The 16,365-nt window shown below is 36.0% G+C and overlaps 3 protein-coding genes across 4 annotated transcripts; 2 read left to right on the forward strand and 1 right to left on the reverse strand.

The window, feature by feature from the left end:
* The first annotated feature begins 435 nt into the window (after positions 1 to 435).
* Positions 436 to 5,239, forward strand: LOC113846332 (ATPase 8, plasma membrane-type). Its single transcript, XM_027474454.1, has 14 exons — positions 436 to 486; positions 613 to 831; positions 921 to 1,058; positions 1,330 to 1,644; positions 1,738 to 2,064; positions 2,410 to 2,529; positions 2,643 to 2,765; positions 2,899 to 3,003; positions 3,095 to 3,404; positions 3,673 to 4,187; positions 4,291 to 4,464; positions 4,560 to 4,742; positions 4,825 to 4,991; positions 5,143 to 5,239. The coding sequence occupies exons 1-14, from the start codon at positions 436 to 438 to the stop codon at positions 5,237 to 5,239; spliced, it is 2,844 nt and encodes a 947-aa protein (XP_027330255.1).
* An 878-nt stretch (positions 5,240 to 6,117) lies between these two features.
* On the forward strand, positions 6,118 to 8,780 carry LOC113847938 (WD repeat-containing protein 76). The gene is made up of 5 exons (XM_027477273.1): positions 6,118 to 6,269; positions 6,376 to 6,925; positions 7,534 to 7,940; positions 8,176 to 8,274; positions 8,514 to 8,780. The coding sequence occupies exons 1-5, from the start codon at positions 6,145 to 6,147 to the stop codon at positions 8,725 to 8,727; spliced, it is 1,395 nt and encodes a 464-aa protein (XP_027333074.1). The 5' UTR covers positions 6,118 to 6,144; the 3' UTR covers positions 8,728 to 8,780.
* A 1,911-nt stretch (positions 8,781 to 10,691) lies between these two features.
* On the reverse strand, positions 10,692 to 16,005 carry LOC113847578 (DNA replication licensing factor MCM5). Of its 2 annotated transcripts, none has more exons than XM_027476771.1 (18): positions 15,710 to 16,005; positions 15,482 to 15,625; positions 15,187 to 15,360; positions 14,985 to 15,083; positions 14,771 to 14,907; positions 14,561 to 14,666; positions 14,146 to 14,280; positions 13,973 to 14,050; positions 13,679 to 13,783; positions 13,446 to 13,537; positions 13,234 to 13,366; positions 13,038 to 13,133; positions 12,686 to 12,777; positions 12,506 to 12,596; positions 12,237 to 12,346; positions 11,488 to 11,617; positions 11,306 to 11,407; positions 10,692 to 10,865 (listed from the first exon to the last, which is right to left on the reverse strand). In XM_027476771.1, exons 1-18 carry the CDS (start codon positions 15,986 to 15,988, stop codon positions 10,782 to 10,784), a joined length of 2,187 nt encoding a protein of 728 aa, XP_027332572.1. In that variant the 5' UTR covers positions 15,989 to 16,005; the 3' UTR covers positions 10,692 to 10,781. The 2 variants fall into 2 exon arrangements, with proteins under 2 accessions (XP_027332572.1, XP_027332571.1); XM_027476770.1 differs by having other exon boundaries at positions 15,187 to 15,366.
* Between the last annotated feature and the right edge of the window lie 360 nt (positions 16,006 to 16,365).

The raw sequence follows: 16,365 nt of genomic DNA on the forward strand, positions 1-16,365 counted from the left end.
ATATATTACAAATACAACGAAGAAAATTGAGTGGACAGTTTGCAAACGAAATATGCATCTGACATGCAACCCCTGGGAGTTTGGGTGGCCACAAAAGCCATGTAACAAACACTCCCAAGGAAAAGGAACTAAACGAGGAAGTTAGTGGTTGACAATAATAGCATTGTGCATGTACCTTGCGTTACGTACGTATCTTGTCTCCAAGTTTTACTATAAAAACGTGAGAAAACAAGGCCTTCACTAACTGTCACTTTCTTGTTCCAATATCTCTACTTCATTTTCATCTTGATCCTTCATCTTTCTACCCTTCCAGGCCACTTATGGTTGAAGGGGCCTAGGAGGGGGCTCGCGGAGCTTATCGAAAGAAAAGAGATTTTTTTTTTTTAATTCTAAAACATTAGGAACTAGAAAGGAGACACGTTCATCTTTCACACTATGGCCTCTGACATATCATTTGACGACCTAAAGAATGAGAATGTTGATCTTGTAAGAAAAAAAAAATAGAAACTCATAGTGATCATGCTTTTTTTTTTTTTTCTTTTTGTATTATGAACTTTGTTATTAGCATGGATGTATATGTGACAAGTTGTTACATTGTATGACTATGTGTAGGAAAACATTCCTATTGAGGAAGTTTTTAAGCAGCTAAAATGCACTAGAGAGGGTCTGACAACCGCTGAAGGAGAGAAAAGGCTTCAAGTTTTTGGTCCTAACAAGCTAGAAGAGAAAAAGGAAAGCAAGCTCCTTAAATTCTTGGGTTTTATGTGGAATCCACTTTCATGGGTCATGGAGGCTGCTGCTATCATGGCCATTGCGTTGGCCAATGGAGGGGTACGTACAAATCTCTCACCTTTCTATGTTCATATGTGTTTTCATCTCTAATAATGACTTCATCTAACAAAAACAAGTAAATGAATCAGGGCAAGCCACCGGACTGGCAAGATTTTGCTGGTATTGTTGTGTTGCTCATCATTAACTCAACCATTAGTTTCATTGAGGAAAACAATGCAGGCAATGCTGCAGCAGCTTTAATGGCTGGTCTTGCACCTAAAACCAAGGTAACATGACATTTGTTCATTCGTTTTCATGTACGGTTCCAGTATAAATTTTGACAAAATTTAAGTGCAATTTTTTAAGCATGTTATTTTCGAATCAAAATTAGAATAATTTTACCAGAATAATCCACAGAAACTTTAAATGTAAACTTTTTATTATAACAAAACTTTAATTTTGATTGAGAACAAATTAAAAATACTTAAATATTGGACCTAAATTTTATCTTATAAACACGTTACCAGCTTAAAGAAAGTAACCATTGTTTCTACACAGGTGTTGAGGGATGGAAAATGGAGTGAGCAAGAAGCAGAAATGTTGGTGCCAGGAGATTTGATCAGCATTAAGTTGGGAGATATTGTGCCCGCAGATGCCCGTCTCTTGGAAGGAGATCCCCTCAAGATTGACCAAGCTGCCCTTACTGGTGAGTCCTTGCCAGTTACTAAGCACCCTGGTGATGAGGTTTTCTCTGGTTCCACCTGTAAACAAGGAGAGATAGAAGCTGTTGTCATTGCCACTGGTGTCCATACCTTCTTTGGCAAGGCTGCACATCTTGTGGACAGCACAAACAATGTTGGTCATTTCCAAAAGGTATGTGTCTTTCTTAAGCTATTTCTACTAGTAAGTGCTTCTTAATTGAGACAACTTTGGATTAATATTGGATGTTTGATTGGCTTCTATTAGGTGTTGACATCCATTGGAAACTTCTGTATTTGTTCAATTGCTGTGGGAATGTTGATTGAGATTATTGTGATGTACCCTATCCAACGAAGGGCTTATAGAGACGGTATTGACAATTTGTTGGTCCTTCTCATTGGAGGTATCCCAATTGCCATGCCAACAGTCTTGTCTGTGACCATGGCTATTGGCTCTCATCGCTTGTCTGAGCAAGGAGCCATCACAAAGAGGATGACAGCCATTGAAGAAATGGCTGGCATGGATGTTCTCTGCAGTGACAAGACTGGAACTCTTACCCTTAACAAGCTTACTGTGGACAAGAGCTTGATTGAGGTGAGTGACCAATATAAATGATTTTATTTGACCTAAATATGATGATGAATCAATATCTTTCAGTTTTACGTACATATATGGTAGATGCCATGCATAGATATATTCAAGATTTTATGTTTGGTAATGGTATAATAACTTTGGCATCTAGGCAAGTATGATGTGATGCCCCCATCAATTAGGAACCATATATTTACAATGGAATTTATTAAAATAACCTTGTTTTTTCTTACTTAAATTAATTTTATATTAATTTAGTCTAGGCATACAAGATCACTAAACAAGAATGAAGACGCCTTTGCGCCAAAGCTTTCGTTTTGTTTTGATCAAGATTGTCCGTGAATGCAGGTTTTCCCTAGTGGCATGGACAAGGACACCCTTGTCTTGTATGCTGCCAGGGCTTCTAGAACTGAAAATCAGGATGCCATTGATGCTTCAATTGTTGGGATGTTGGGCGACCCCAAGGAGGTATTAAATTTCAAACTGATAATCTTTTATGAACCATATTCTTGTTTTGTGTTAACATAAAGCATGCAAAATGGCCTAAACTTTGTCATCTGGGCTCTATTGTGACATCTTAGGCAAGAGCAGGAATCACTGAGGTGCATTTCTTACCCTTCAATCCTGTGGATAAGCGCACAGCTATTACTTACATTGATGACAAAAGCAACTGGCACAGAAGTAGCAAGGGTGCCCCTGAGCAAGTAACGCATTTATCATTATCAATATGTATATCAAATTATTAATATAACATCATAATCACAATGAAAAAACTATTATTAAAATACATAAATGATATGTAACTTTTGATATTTGACTACCCATTTTATATATCAGATTATTGATCTGTGTGAGCTCAAGGGAGAGGCTTTGAAAAAGTCCCATAAAATCATTGATGACTTTGCTAACCGTGGTCTGCGTTCATTGGGTGTTGCACGCCAGGTGAATAAAGTATTTAATATAAGAGTGTCAATTTATTGATATAAATCAAAATGAGGGAATTCACTTACAAACATTTGCACCTTGTTAACAGACTGTTTCAGAAAAGACCAAGGAAAGCGCAGGAGACTCATGGGAATTTTTGGGCCTTCTACCTCTCTTCGACCCTCCAAGGCATGATAGTGCAGAGACTATTCGCAGAGCTCTTGACCTTGGTGTCAATGTTAAGATGATCACTGGTGATCAACTTGCCATTGGCAAAGAAACCGCTCGCAGGCTTGGAATGGGTACCAACATGTACCCTTCATCCTCTCTTCTTGGTGATAGCAAGGATCCTAGCATTGCAACAATCCCAGTTGATGAACTCATTGAAAAGGCTGATGGATTTGCTGGAGTCTTCCCTGGTAATGAGATGAATATAATTCATGATACACTTTTCTAAGGATACTTATGCCGTTACTTTCTAATTAGAATCAAAATTTCACTTCTTAAAATGTTTGCATTTATGTTATCATATATGACCGAGACGAAAATCTTATTCTAATTAGAAAACAACAATAAATCTTCCTCAGAAATTGCACCTAAATTTTGTCCTAAAGTAAATTTCATAAGAAAAAAATAATATTGCATAAGATCAACTCACGCTGATTTATCATTACATGTGCTATGCAGAACACAAGTATGAGATTGTGAAGAGGTTGCAGGATAGAAATCACATCTGTGGAATGACTGGAGATGGTGTGAATGATGCCCCGGCATTGAAGAAGGCAGACATTGGCATTGCTGTGGCTGATGCAACTGATGCTGCCAGAAGTGCCTCAGACATTGTTTTGACTGAGCCTGGACTTAGTGTGATTGTGAGTGCCGTGTTGACCAGCAGGGCCATATTCCAAAGGATGAAGAACTACACCATTTATGCTGTTTCCATCACTATTCGTATTGTGTTTGGGTTCTTGCTCGTTGCTCTAATATGGAAGTTTGACTTCTCACCTTTCATGGTCCTGATCATTGCCATTTTGAACGATGGAACCATCATGACCATCTCCAAGGATAGGGTGAAGCCTTCTCCTGTGCCTGACTCATGGAAGCTTAAAGAAATCTTTGCTACTGGAGTTGTTCTTGGAGTTTACATGGCCATCATCACTACTATCTTCTTCTATTTGATTCATGATACTGATTTCTTCCCCGTAAGTAATTCAAGCTAAGATTATATCTATCAGTTGAGTTGAATATACAGTCATCACAGAATTGTTGCATGACATGTAATTATATTTTCTCTCTTTCTTTTAGAGTCATTTTGGTGTCAAGGCAATTTCAGACAGTGAGGAGCAACTTAACTCAGCTCTTTACCTTCAAGTGAGTATTATTAGTCAAGCACTCATCTTTGTGACAAGATCTAGGAGCTGGTCTTACGTTGAACGCCCTGGCATTTTGCTTATTACAGCCTTCCTTGCTGCACAATTGGTAAGTGATTTTTTCAAACCATGTTCCTTAACAAACCATGAATGCAAATAAAAATGTCTAGTTTTAACTTGGTAAAGTACTATCATTAAACTTAGGTGGCCACTATCATTGCCGTGTATGCACACTGGGACTTTGCCAGAATCCATGGAGTTGGATGGGGATGGGCAGCAATAATCTGGGTCTTTAGCATTATTACCTACATTCCTCTTGACGTTCTCAAGTTCCTCATCCGTTTTGGATTGTCAGGCAGAGCTTGGGACAACATGCTTGAGAACAAGGTTTAGAAACATTCTCAAATCACCAAACTTTCATCTTAAAAACTTTGTTGTTCTAACTCACTTCAATGTGATCATTTTGTAGACTGCTTTCACAACAAAGAAGGACTATGGAAAGGGAGAAAGGGAAGCTCAGTGGGCAGTGGCTCAGCGCACACTTCATGGTCTCCAAGTTCAAGAAACCCCTAAGACCAACCACCATGAACAATCTGAAATTGCTGAGCAAGCTAAGAGACGTGCTGAGGCTGCCAGGTTCAATTGCCACACTTAAACCTTTATATATAAGCATGCATGAATGATATATGATGTGATAATTATAGATTAGCGGAAAAAGGTGTTTGGTGAATTTCAATATAGTATATTATATGTATATATACTTATTTTGGTGTGTCAAATTTTGCAGGCTAAGAGAGCTCCACACCCTCAAGGGACATGTTGAATCTGTGGTTAAGTTGAAGGGTATTGACATTGATACCATCCAACAACACTACACACTCTAAAAGAATTTTAAGGAATAGGAATTATTCATGGGCTTTCAAAGAACATGGGATCAAAGCTTAATGGAGCAGAGAAAACGATACATCTTTGGCTTTTCCTATGAATAGAGGCGGCACAATAATGTCATGCCAGAAGGCATACGTTGTAACTAGTTTTTATCATATACCAATGAATAAAGAAAAAATAATATTATATTGGAAAAAAAGAATATTGGTCTCCAGCATGACTATGCTCTCTTCTTGTTTTTTTTTTTTTTCTTTTACCAATTTTTCTTATTCTTTTTTTGTATTAATATTTGATCATTTAACTAAAATTAATTATATATGACTTAATTTGTTTTAGCCTTTAACAGAAAAACTAAAATAAGAATGTGCGATAGCGTTTTAGATAAAACTATTTTAAAATGGTAAATTTAAAATGAACTGTCTACTTGCTTTTCCATTAAAAAGCCAATAATTGATTCTGCATAGAACATATTTGTAAATCATGAAAATTAAAATATTGTTTAAAAATAATAATAAATCAATTTTTTTAACGTGTTTAAAATTATATTATAAAAAATAACAAATAATAAAATTTTATTACAAATTTTGTTATTTAATTTTGTTAATATATTAAATTTAGTGATATAATATAATTTTTAATAAGAATTTATTATATATAAATTCTTATTATATACTTTAATCACACGTTAGAAAAATATAATAAATTTATATTTTTCACTAAATTGATCTTGGCAGATAATAATTTACCTATAATTATACTTAATTTGAAGACTAATAATTATAGTTAAATATATATTATTTAGTTTCCCGCCATCGCGAGTTCCCGCGTAAAGTTCCTTCTTATTCGCATTCACAATAACATACAGTGATTCGAAACCAAATCCCTAATTTCTCTCTCTTCAATGGCGCCTCAGAAACTGACGGAGTACGAACGCAAGCGACTCGACAACATTCGCCGCAACCATGAAATGATCGCTGCCCTCAAAATCCATTCCAAAGCCACTCAACTTTCCAAGCGTTCGTCAAGGTATCCCTTCTCTCTCATTTCACTTTTCTATTGTAGAAACTTTCCGTAATTTAACATTGGTGTTGTTGTTGATGGCATTGGGAATTAATAATTATTGTGTTGTCAGTGTCGCAAACAAATCATACTCACTGAAATCAGAAAAGAAGGCCAAAATTGAAACCCCAATCGTGATTAGGCGTTCCCTGCGAACAAGGGGCATTCCACCCGATTCCAAAGCCCTTCACTCAGATACTGTCACTCTCACTCACTCATCCCCAACCAAAACCCTAACTTTGGGTCCTCTTTCCATGGTTGATGCTCAAGATGGTACTCACTGTCATCGCTCCTTCGTTGAATCACTTGTGAGTATGGCCCAAGAGGATACCTCTCCAGAACAATTGGTTAGTGGCAAGGGTGAAAAAAAAGGGAACAATGAGGCTTTCCTTGACTTGGAAAGGGAATCTTTGTCTTTGGATCCTGAGAATATAGCACGGGTTGTTCCTGGAAGGATAACGAATGTGCGATTTTTCCCTTCCAGTAGCGTGAAAATGATTATGGCGGGTAACAAGCTTGGGAATATTGGGTTTTGGAATGTTGGAGAAAGTGATGTTTATTTATACCGTCCCCACCGAGCTCCCATTTCTGGGATCTTGGTTCAATCACATTCCTTGTCCAAGGTTCTTGATTCTCAACCTTTACTGTCGATTTCTCAAGTTTATTATAATTTTTACCCATTATTATTTACCTTAAAAAAGTTAACTACATTATTACTTGGCAAATATTTTCTGGTGCTGGTTTGGCTGTAAATGCACTCTTTTGGTCTAATTATCATAGATAGATAATGCATATTAACAGTACATGTTTTTCTTCCTATTCTTTGGAGGGAGGGCACATTTGAGGTTAAAGTGGATGCAAAGGAGGAAAGTAAGCTTTATTTGATAGAAGCAGAATCACCTTTTGCTCCTCTCCCATCCTAATCACCGCACATGCTTTATGCCTTTTTTGATATATCATATATGTTCAGGAGCTCGTGGGTGAATGTAATTTTTGCAAAATTACAGTCAATTGTCACCTTCTCGAGCTTATAATTTTAATTGGGTTGAATATAATTATACGCTTATGATTTACCATTTACACCAGCCAGACATAACTCTGGTTGAATAATTTGTGCCCCCTGTTCATAGTGTATATAAATCAATCAGCATTCTCCCACTTTGTTTTATCTGATTTGCATTTATTCAGTTGCAGAATTGTATGATGCTATGATCAAACATTTTATATGCAGATATATACATCATGTTATGATGGGTTTGTTCGGCTAATGGATGCTGAGAAGGAAATCTTTGATCTTGTGCTTGATAGTGATGAAACTATATATTCTCTTTCTCAACCAACAAATGAGGCAAACTGCCTGTATTTTGGTGAAGGTGGTGGAGGTTTGACTGTTTGGGATAACAGGATTGGAAAACGTTCGTCCCAGTGGGTTTTGCATGAAAGTAGGATTAATACAATAGATTTCAACAGCAAAAACCCTCACATTGTCGCTACTAGTTCCTCTGATGGAACTGCCTGTACCTGGGACTTTAGATATATCGATGGGGATAAGCTCACAGCCTTGAGGACATTTACCCACAAAAGAGCTGTGCAATCTGCTTACTTCTCTCCATCTGGGTGTAGCCTGGCAACTACAAGGTGTGGAGTTTGTTCCATTTTTTAAAAGTACTATTTTCCAATACTGAAAATATGGTATGGTGTGGGTATGCTTACTTGGGACTCGCATAGTCTTTTACTTGTCATGATTCGCTAACTTCTGCAGTGCTTGTTAGCTTGATTCCAATTTTTTATCATTATTATCCAACTGTATTAAACCTGGTTTTACCTAATCGTGATTTTGACTGGATGGGATTAATATAATCTCTTGATGTAGCATGGACGATACAATTGGTATTTACAGTGGAGTTAACTTGGAGGATGCAGTCACTGTTGATCATAATAATCAGACTGGCAGATGGCTTTCTTCATTCAGGTATGGTTTCTGGGGAAGTATCTGAAGTTTTAAACTCTTCCGAATTTATTTTAAATTTTTTTCATAACAATTAAGCTTCCATTCTTCATAAGTAGATGAATTTATTTTAATCGGCATAAGCTGAAACTTGTGTAGTTAATACGAATTTGTGATGCACTGCAAACTTGTAATACATTATCAAGTGCCAACTTATTTTGAGAAAGCATTTGACTTTTGTGAACTTGGTTTTGTGGTAGCAGAGCAAAATGGGGTTGGGATGACTCATATCTCTTCGTCGGAAATATGAAAAGAGGAGTTGATGTTGTTTCGGCAGTTCGAAGGAGAATTGTTAAGACTCTACAAAGTCCACACATTTCTGCGATTCCGTGCAGATTCGATACACACTCTCATGAGCTTGGGATGCTAGCAGGAGCTACTAGTGGGGGCCAGGTCTATATTTGGACGTCGCGCTAGGATGTTAATTTAATATGCACTTCTGTTATGAAATGAAACTTCCGTAGTTTCTTCTCTTCCGAATTTTTTGTGTAAAGTATCATCAAGTTATCATTAGTCATGATTCGTGGATTGTCACTTGTACCCGTCATACTGATATACTATCTACATGCGGATCTAGAACTGAGCCCTTATGATTGCTGTTAGGATTTACGCATTGAAATTTAAGGACACGTCTTTAAGTTCTTTTAGCATTATACTTTACTTTAAATTAATAATTTTATTTTGGCAATTTTTGCCAATATTAAATATGATTTTTTTTATTATGCCAGTTACCGAAATAGTTTTATTTTTAATTAAAGAAACACTAAAAAAAAACATTTATAAGTTTCGTGCACATATATTTGGGTTATAATTTGGTTAGCGACAAAAATTTGGTCTCCGGGAGGGTTGTTAATCGCCTTTTTAACCCCACCTGTTTCTTGTATTTCTCCCCGTATATTTATTTATCCTGATACTGTAAATTAGTGAGAGACAATCTTTTAAACGACATATTGAACCGTCAAAAGAAAAATAAAAAGCAACGGAACAATTTGTTCAAATTTGGGTGTCCTTGTTCTGATCGTGATTATCTGTAGTATTTGACACAGCAAGTTCTCACCGTACTGCAATAATTTTACGCCTATATTCAATAGTAAGAGCTAAAGATCATATTTAAAAATAGCAGCACTTTTTAACATGAGTTAGCGTGTCTTCTCTGAATATATATTTGTTTTTCAATTAGACGCAATACTTTACTCTTATCTAAATTTTGCTAAATTTAAACGTATTTCTTCATAAAATTTACAAAAAAGTTAACTAATAATAAAATGAATTAATAACTGTTCACAGATATCTTTATAAATATTAAACTAAATAATCCTTGAATTAAATTATCTACCTAATTTTGTAGAGGGATTTTCTTGTGAGGTCATATGGTGTACAAATATTAAATATATTATATTAAATATTTTAAACAGTTAAAAATACTGAATGACTTTTATGGATTAATATAATATTTTTTAATTGTTTTTATTAACTTAGTATTATGTTTATGAATATATAATGGAAAATTCCTTTTAAAAATTATATTTCCTTTTTCTAAAATAAATATGAACTTAGTTATTCTAATGTAATTTTTTTTAATTTTTCATGGTTATGATTTTCAAACAGCTAGTTTTGAATATTGATTATTAAAATTTAAAGATGAAATGAGGATTGTGTGAAAACTAATTTAAAGTTTTATTTCATATTCTAAAGGATTAAATGAGTGTTCAAAGTTAATTATTGGTGATAATAAAAATTGTAGGGAAAAAAAAATGCTTGAGGCTAATTGATAAGTCACCACCATTAAAAATATTTCACATAAAAAAAATAGCAAAATATAGTTCATCTCAAAGAGAAAATGTAATTTTAAAATAAAAACTCGCCATCATATTGGTTAAGCACCTCAAAAATCAAAAGCAAGGTGATTATGACCTTTTTCTTATGTTTTTAAAAGGTAAAATACCCTCCAATTAGAAACCCAATCTGTAATGTTTTCTCGTCTTTTAAAAAAATAATTAGCTTAGAATTTATCGAAAAATGTTTTACCTAACTTTGCCTTATAATATTTCACTTCTTTACAACAAAATTATCAATTAATATTTATAATAAAAACTGTAGCAAATTAGTGTTTACTGTTTGATAAAAATTGTAAAAATATCATCCCAAGAAATATTTGATCCACAATTAGCGCGGCTTATCCCTGAAGTAAAAAATAACGATTTTTTTTTTTGCCAATAATAATATTCATAGACAATTTGCTTTGAAAAAATAACTCATTGAGTTTATGCAGTGTGCAAAATTAAAAAATGCTTATAAATTCATAAGGTTAACGTTAGATGGAGCGCACAATTGGAATGCACAGGATTTGCAATATAGAAGCAAAAAGCTAACATCGAAACTTACAGAGGAAAAACCTTGAGAAAGAAAAAATTACATGAACAGAACAATCAATAGCCCTTGTGTTGCCTAATAATCGATAAATTGATGTATCAAGCTTTCCTAAATATAACACGCCTTTCCCGCTTGTACTCTACTTCATCTCTCTGGTGCATGATTACAAGAGCTCGTCTCACCTGCCAAATGTATTATATGAATGAATCCCGACAATAAGAATATTACCTACTCTTGCTAACAAAGTCTGATAACAGACATTTGTCCCGAGTCAAAAAAAAAAAGAAAAAACGGAAGCCAAATGAGTTAATGACTGCTTCAGTTTGCAACCGAGTTTTAGCAGCTTTATGGTTCCTCCAAAAGACGCAAGTCAAATTTAGTCAATGGCACTTGCCAGTTGCAACTGTAAGAATGCGATTCAATGACAGTCTTGCTAAGATTTTGGTTGTTTGTGTGTGCTTGTGATGTAAACGACGCTAACAAGTTTCTAAAAGAGGCAACTCATTCTAGTCTAGCGTCACAGTTTGAACCGTACATCTTTTAAAAGTTTGACCCACAAGATTAATTACGAGTTTATGAGCTATGAGACTGTCTTTTCAGTTGGTGGCAATTTAATACTTACAATAGATTCGTTCATCCCCATTCTGCTGAGGTCATCAATCAACCTTCTTTCTGATATGTGGTTTCCAATCCCAATTCTTCTCTTTATCTGACTTTCTGCTTGCTGCTCATAATGCAAACAATTTATTCGTCAGGATATGAAACTAGATGGAAAAATACAAACGATATCAATGCAAGACAAACCTTTATCTCATTTGCCATATCAGGCGTAAGATTTATTTGTTGGTTTACTCCCGACCTAGCTGCATCCATTGTGGACACAGTGAAAAGCCTTATTGCTTCTTGCACATTCTCCTCAGTAGCAAGATGAGATCTAGTGCAGGAGTTAATCATCAAGGTACATTTCGTCAAAAGAAAGATGAATGGACCGTCAAAAGAATAAACAAAAAAGCTACTCCTAGAGGGAAAAACGAAGGGTGATAAATTTAACAAAATTTGCTAATTTTGGCTCGGAAAAGCATATTTAAGGAATTCACATGCAATGATGGAATACTGGAATTATCTTCCAACCCAAAATATAGGTCTGGAAGGCTTCACTCTGTTAGCCTGCCCATACTAAATTATTGAATTGCTACTGCCGGCCATGGATGAATAAAAACATTTTATTTCTCAAAATTGTATGCGTTGGTCACTTTAATCCTTAATTCTACAAAATCCTCACTTTTTAGTCCTTAAATTTGAATAAGCCGTTAGGTCCTTTTTCACTTAATTTTCCACTGTTGTCTAATATAAAAAAAAGAATTAAAGTGAATATTGTTTTGCAAAATCAAGAACTAAAAAGAGAATTTTGAGAAGTCATGGTCAGGTGATCAATGATTCAATTTGAACTAAAATAATTGTTTACACCTGGATATATTTTATGAGGTTTGTTTAGGTTGTTAGTAGTGCACTATAAGCCTCCCAATGATGGCATATTAAATACTTATGCTTACAGTTTCATCTTTGCAAGCGCCTCACTCAACCTAACAATAGCTTCCAGCTGCCTTACAGTAATTGGTATTGCTGCAGCTTCGCCCGTTTCATTTGCTTGCTGCCTCATATCCTGTGTTTTTTTTTAAATAAAGTAAATTATGTTTCTTAAAGTAGGTCCATTACATCGAATCAGCATTCAATGGGTCTCCAATGTCATTTTACACTTAATTCTAAACTAAAGGCCAATACAAAATTTGTATACTCTAATTGATAACACATTCATGAATACCTGTCTGATTTTCACATAATTATTCTGCAACAATGCTGCTGCAGATTCCGAAAGACGAGGGTGGCATTCAGTTCGACAATATTGTAAATACCTGTCAGATAACAACTTAAAGTTCATTCTATCAAATGATTGAAAGTACTGCATGAAAAGTCTATGGCTAAGTTGATAGATAATGCATACCTCTTCAACCAATTCTCTTCTTTAGATATCCTGCTCTCACCCATGGTTGCATTAGCTGATGCATGGACCTTGATGATATGACTGGCTATTATCTGTAAACATCAAACCGCCACAGATTTGAGGAATATTAAAAATCAAGCCTTATGTAAAACATTTCCGCATGGTCTGTAAAACTATATAACTGTTACCAAAAAAAAAAAAAAAAGATACAGCGTACAAATGTTAATGTCATATATAACACAGAGACAACAAATTTGACCTAGCAAGACTTCATAGGATGGACAAAGTGCACTCAAAGGAAGCAAAAGAAAGCACCATACACTCAACAGAAATACAGAACAGTCAAAGTTACCTTGTCTTGACTGTACATTCTGACGTCTTTCACTATGAAGATTAAATCAAACCTAGAAAGAATAGTTGTCTGCAAATCAATGTTATCCTGTGCCGTCTGCAGAAACATTTGTGGCTCCTGTTAGTCTCTTGTAAAGTTGTAATGAAAGTATTCTTTGTCAGAAACTGAAAGATGAAAGGATTATATGGCAGTTGACCTTAAGATCGTCATAACGTCCTGATGGAGGGTTAGCAGCAGCAAGAACTGAAGTCCTTGAATTAAGAACAGTTGTTATTCCGGCTTTGGCTATGGATATAGTTTGCTGTTCCATAGCCTCATGAATGGCAACCCTATGTCAGAGAAACCATGTGAATTTCACCATAAACCAACAATGTTGCAAAAAATGAAATACTAGACACTTTACAATACCTATCTTCAGGTCTCATCTTGTCAAACTCATCGATGCAAACAACACCTCCATCTGCTAAGACCATGGCCCCTCCTTCAAGATAAAACTCACGCTGAATTGCACAGAACAAGAATCAGAGACTTCTCTAATGATAGGTAGAGGTCTAGGTTATGATTGCATCTCAACAAGCAGAGGAAATAGAAATTCACTAATCACTATCTAACACAAACAACGTAGGTGGTGAAGAACTTACTGTGCTGCTATCTCTGATTACAGAAGCTGTGAGGCCAGCAGCTGATGAGCCTTTTCCAGAAGTATAAACAGCAACAGGAGCAGTCTTTTCAACAAACTTCAGAAACTGCCAAAGGTAACAATCAACTCATGTAATACAAGCTATAGTGTTAAGCGTGACCGAGTACTCCTTTGGTTGCTGTATGCAAAACTAACCATATTTCAAGTGGCAGTGGCACAGTGGTTTTTACTTTTTAACAACTCAACTGTCACAAAAACTAGAAAATAATCCGCATATAAAAATGCAACAACTAACCTGTGACTTTGCTGTAGATGGATCTCCTAGAAGCAATACATTGATATCACCTCTTAACTTGACTCCATCTGGCAAATTCTGCTTGCAAAAAAATTGACCATATAATCAGCTGTCTTGTATGGATTTTGTCATTCCCCAATAACCTAGATGATTACTCAAAGACATCGGTGTACCTTTCTTGATCCTCCAAACAGAAGACAGGCTACGGCCCTTTTCACATCGTCATGCCCAAATATAGATGGAGCAATCTTGGAGCATATATTTTTATAAGCGTCAGGTTCGGAAGCAAATTTTTTGAATTCTTCTATCTGCAAGCAATACAGTCATTTGTAGGGGACTATAATATTCAGTAGGAGTGAAAATTCAGTTTAGATTTTTAAAAACGGAAGCAGGAAAAGTAAGATACTGCCTATAAGAGAGCTGGGAAATAGATGGTATGCAGTATTTGGAGGGAAAAGCATTGACAGTTATTAAGTTTCATTTGAAATAAAATTTCACAGGAACCACAGAACGCTTGGAGGCAACTGACAAGGTATAAAGCAATGGAGAAGCAGTCAATTTATGATTTTTACAAGTTTCACTACTGACCTCTTCTGGTGTAAATGCAGCTGGACCTCGGGACTTGGCCTCGTTTGTTTCTTCTATTCCTACAACTCTAATATACGGCTGTCTAACTGCAACTGCTCCTTTGTTGCTGCATATAACACAGGATATTTGAAGATATAAGCATCAATTACAAATGTAAATGTGAATAATGAAGATATTTAAAGGTGAAAACCAAATGGTGATGAATCTCACGATGTAGAAGAGCTGGAGGCCTGGTAGATGCTATAGATTCCAATGATAGTCAATCTTGAGCCGGGTACTACTGTTTGAACAAGATGACGATCAACAGACAGAAGCAGATTTCTAGGAAGCTCTCCTGTTGGAACATCCTTCAATAGCCACATAAAAATGTCAGACATAATTATCATTCCAAGAGTCGTTTTCTTAATCAAACTCATATCGCTACCTCTGGATTTTCTTGCAGCTTCAATGTTTGTTGATCAACATACTTGCTCTTGTCAGGAACCACAAGCCATGGATCAATTGGGCAAGGTTCTTCTCCAGGCTACAAAAGCAACTTATCTTGTAAGAGATATTCCCAAAATAAAGAAAAAAACAGCAAAGCATGCCAAACCAAACAAACGCAAAATAATGAATATGAACTAAACCTGAGGAATATGATCACAAGATCGAGGAACAATCGCTCCCCCAAGTCCGGGCCGGCACGGAACTTGCTTCCCCTTCTTGCAATTTTTACATATCAAGTTTACATAAGTTGCCTTCGCCTTCGTCCTTGAAGCAGCAATAGTAATCCCAGCAATTTTAACAAGCTTTGATATGTACTGAGCCTGTGAAAAGAAGACACCACTATGAAATCCTAAGGCAACCATAAATATCCTAAATTAAACCACAATCACAGAAATCCAAACCATCACAATTGAACTCTGTATCAGTTCCACTTACCCCTAGCGATCTCATCGACACTGGATCCTCCTTAGAGGTAAGCAAAATCTGAACATCGCCAGTCACCGGATCCTCCATAACTCCGGTATCCCCAGCCACCTTCGTCTTCAAACTCACCAGAACCTGCGCCGCGGCGGTCTCGAACTACAAAAGCAAAAATAAATATGAAAATGAAGACAATAGCGGTAGAAGAGAGAGAGAGAGAAAACAAGAGAAAAGAGAAAGTACCAATGGCAAGAAATCGGCGGGGGAAGAACGGAGTTTAGCGGGAAGGTCGGGGTCAAAGGCATCGAGATCTTCCATGTCGATGAGGAGGAACTTAGGGTTGTGAAGGAGGCTCTCTCTGTAAGGGAAGACATTGTTATCGGTCTCGAAGTTTCGGATGAATTCCTTGAACTTTTGGAGGAGAGAGTGGTTGGAGGCGGTGGCGGCATCCACAGCGGTGCCGTCGTCCAAGGAGTGCGTTTGGTCACTGTAATAGACGGCTCCTTCGTCCCAACCTGACATCTTCACCGATTCTCAGAGAAAGGTTAGGGTTTCGGGTTTTTGGATCGACGGAAGGGACTAAGAAGAAGGAGGATGCTTTTGGCGGGAAAGCTATGGCGGGAAAATATAGCGCGGATGCCACTGTTGCCGTGCCACGTGTCTTGACGGAGTAGAAAGACATTTCTTTCAAAAACAAAGGTGAGTTATAAAAATAAATTTTTCGTTTTAAAATGACTTGTTTAAGTTTTAATATCTTAAAATTTAAATTATTATTTTGTGATTGTTTTTCATGTAATCTTTTTTAATATTATAAAATGTTTTATTTAGTCTCTCTCTCTATATCACTTTTTTTTTTATTTAATACTTACAAAATATTATAAATTTTTATTTGATCACCG

This window comes from Abrus precatorius, unplaced genomic scaffold (assembly GCF_003935025.1).
Source record: "Abrus precatorius isolate BTA unplaced genomic scaffold, Abrus_2018 Scaffold8, whole genome shotgun sequence".
NCBI classification, from domain to species: Eukaryota; Viridiplantae; Streptophyta; class Magnoliopsida; order Fabales; family Fabaceae; genus Abrus; species Abrus precatorius.

Bases quoted from the DNA above. Each gene is read 5' to 3' on its own strand.
- LOC113846332 (XM_027474454.1), top strand. From the start codon at position 436: ATGGCCTCTGACATATCATTTGACGACCTAAAGAATGAGAATGTTGAT. The intron at 832-920 runs GTACGTACAAAT...TAAATGAATCAG, and splicing joins TTGCGTTGGCCAATGGAGGG to GGCAAGCCACCGGACTGGCA. The intron at 1,645-1,737 runs GTATGTGTCTTT...GGCTTCTATTAG, and splicing joins ATGTTGGTCATTTCCAAAAG to GTGTTGACATCCATTGGAAA.
- LOC113847938 (XM_027477273.1), top strand. From the start codon at position 6,145: ATGGCGCCTCAGAAACTGACGGAGTACGAACGCAAGCGACTCGACAAC. The intron at 7,941-8,175 runs GTGTGGAGTTTG...CTCTTGATGTAG, and splicing joins TGTAGCCTGGCAACTACAAG to CATGGACGATACAATTGGTA. The intron at 8,275-8,513 runs GTATGGTTTCTG...TTGTGGTAGCAG, and splicing joins AGATGGCTTTCTTCATTCAG to AGCAAAATGGGGTTGGGATG.
- LOC113847578 (XM_027476770.1), bottom strand. From the start codon at position 15,988: ATGTCAGGTTGGGACGAAGGAGCCGTCTATTACAGTGACCAAACGCAC. The intron at 13,784-13,972 runs GTTAGTTGTTGC...TACCTTTGGCAG, and splicing joins CATCTACAGCAAAGTCACAG to TTTCTGAAGTTTGTTGAAAA. The intron at 12,778-13,037 runs GTAACTTTGACT...TGATGTTTACAG, and splicing joins GAATGTACAGTCAAGACAAG to ATAATAGCCAGTCATATCAT.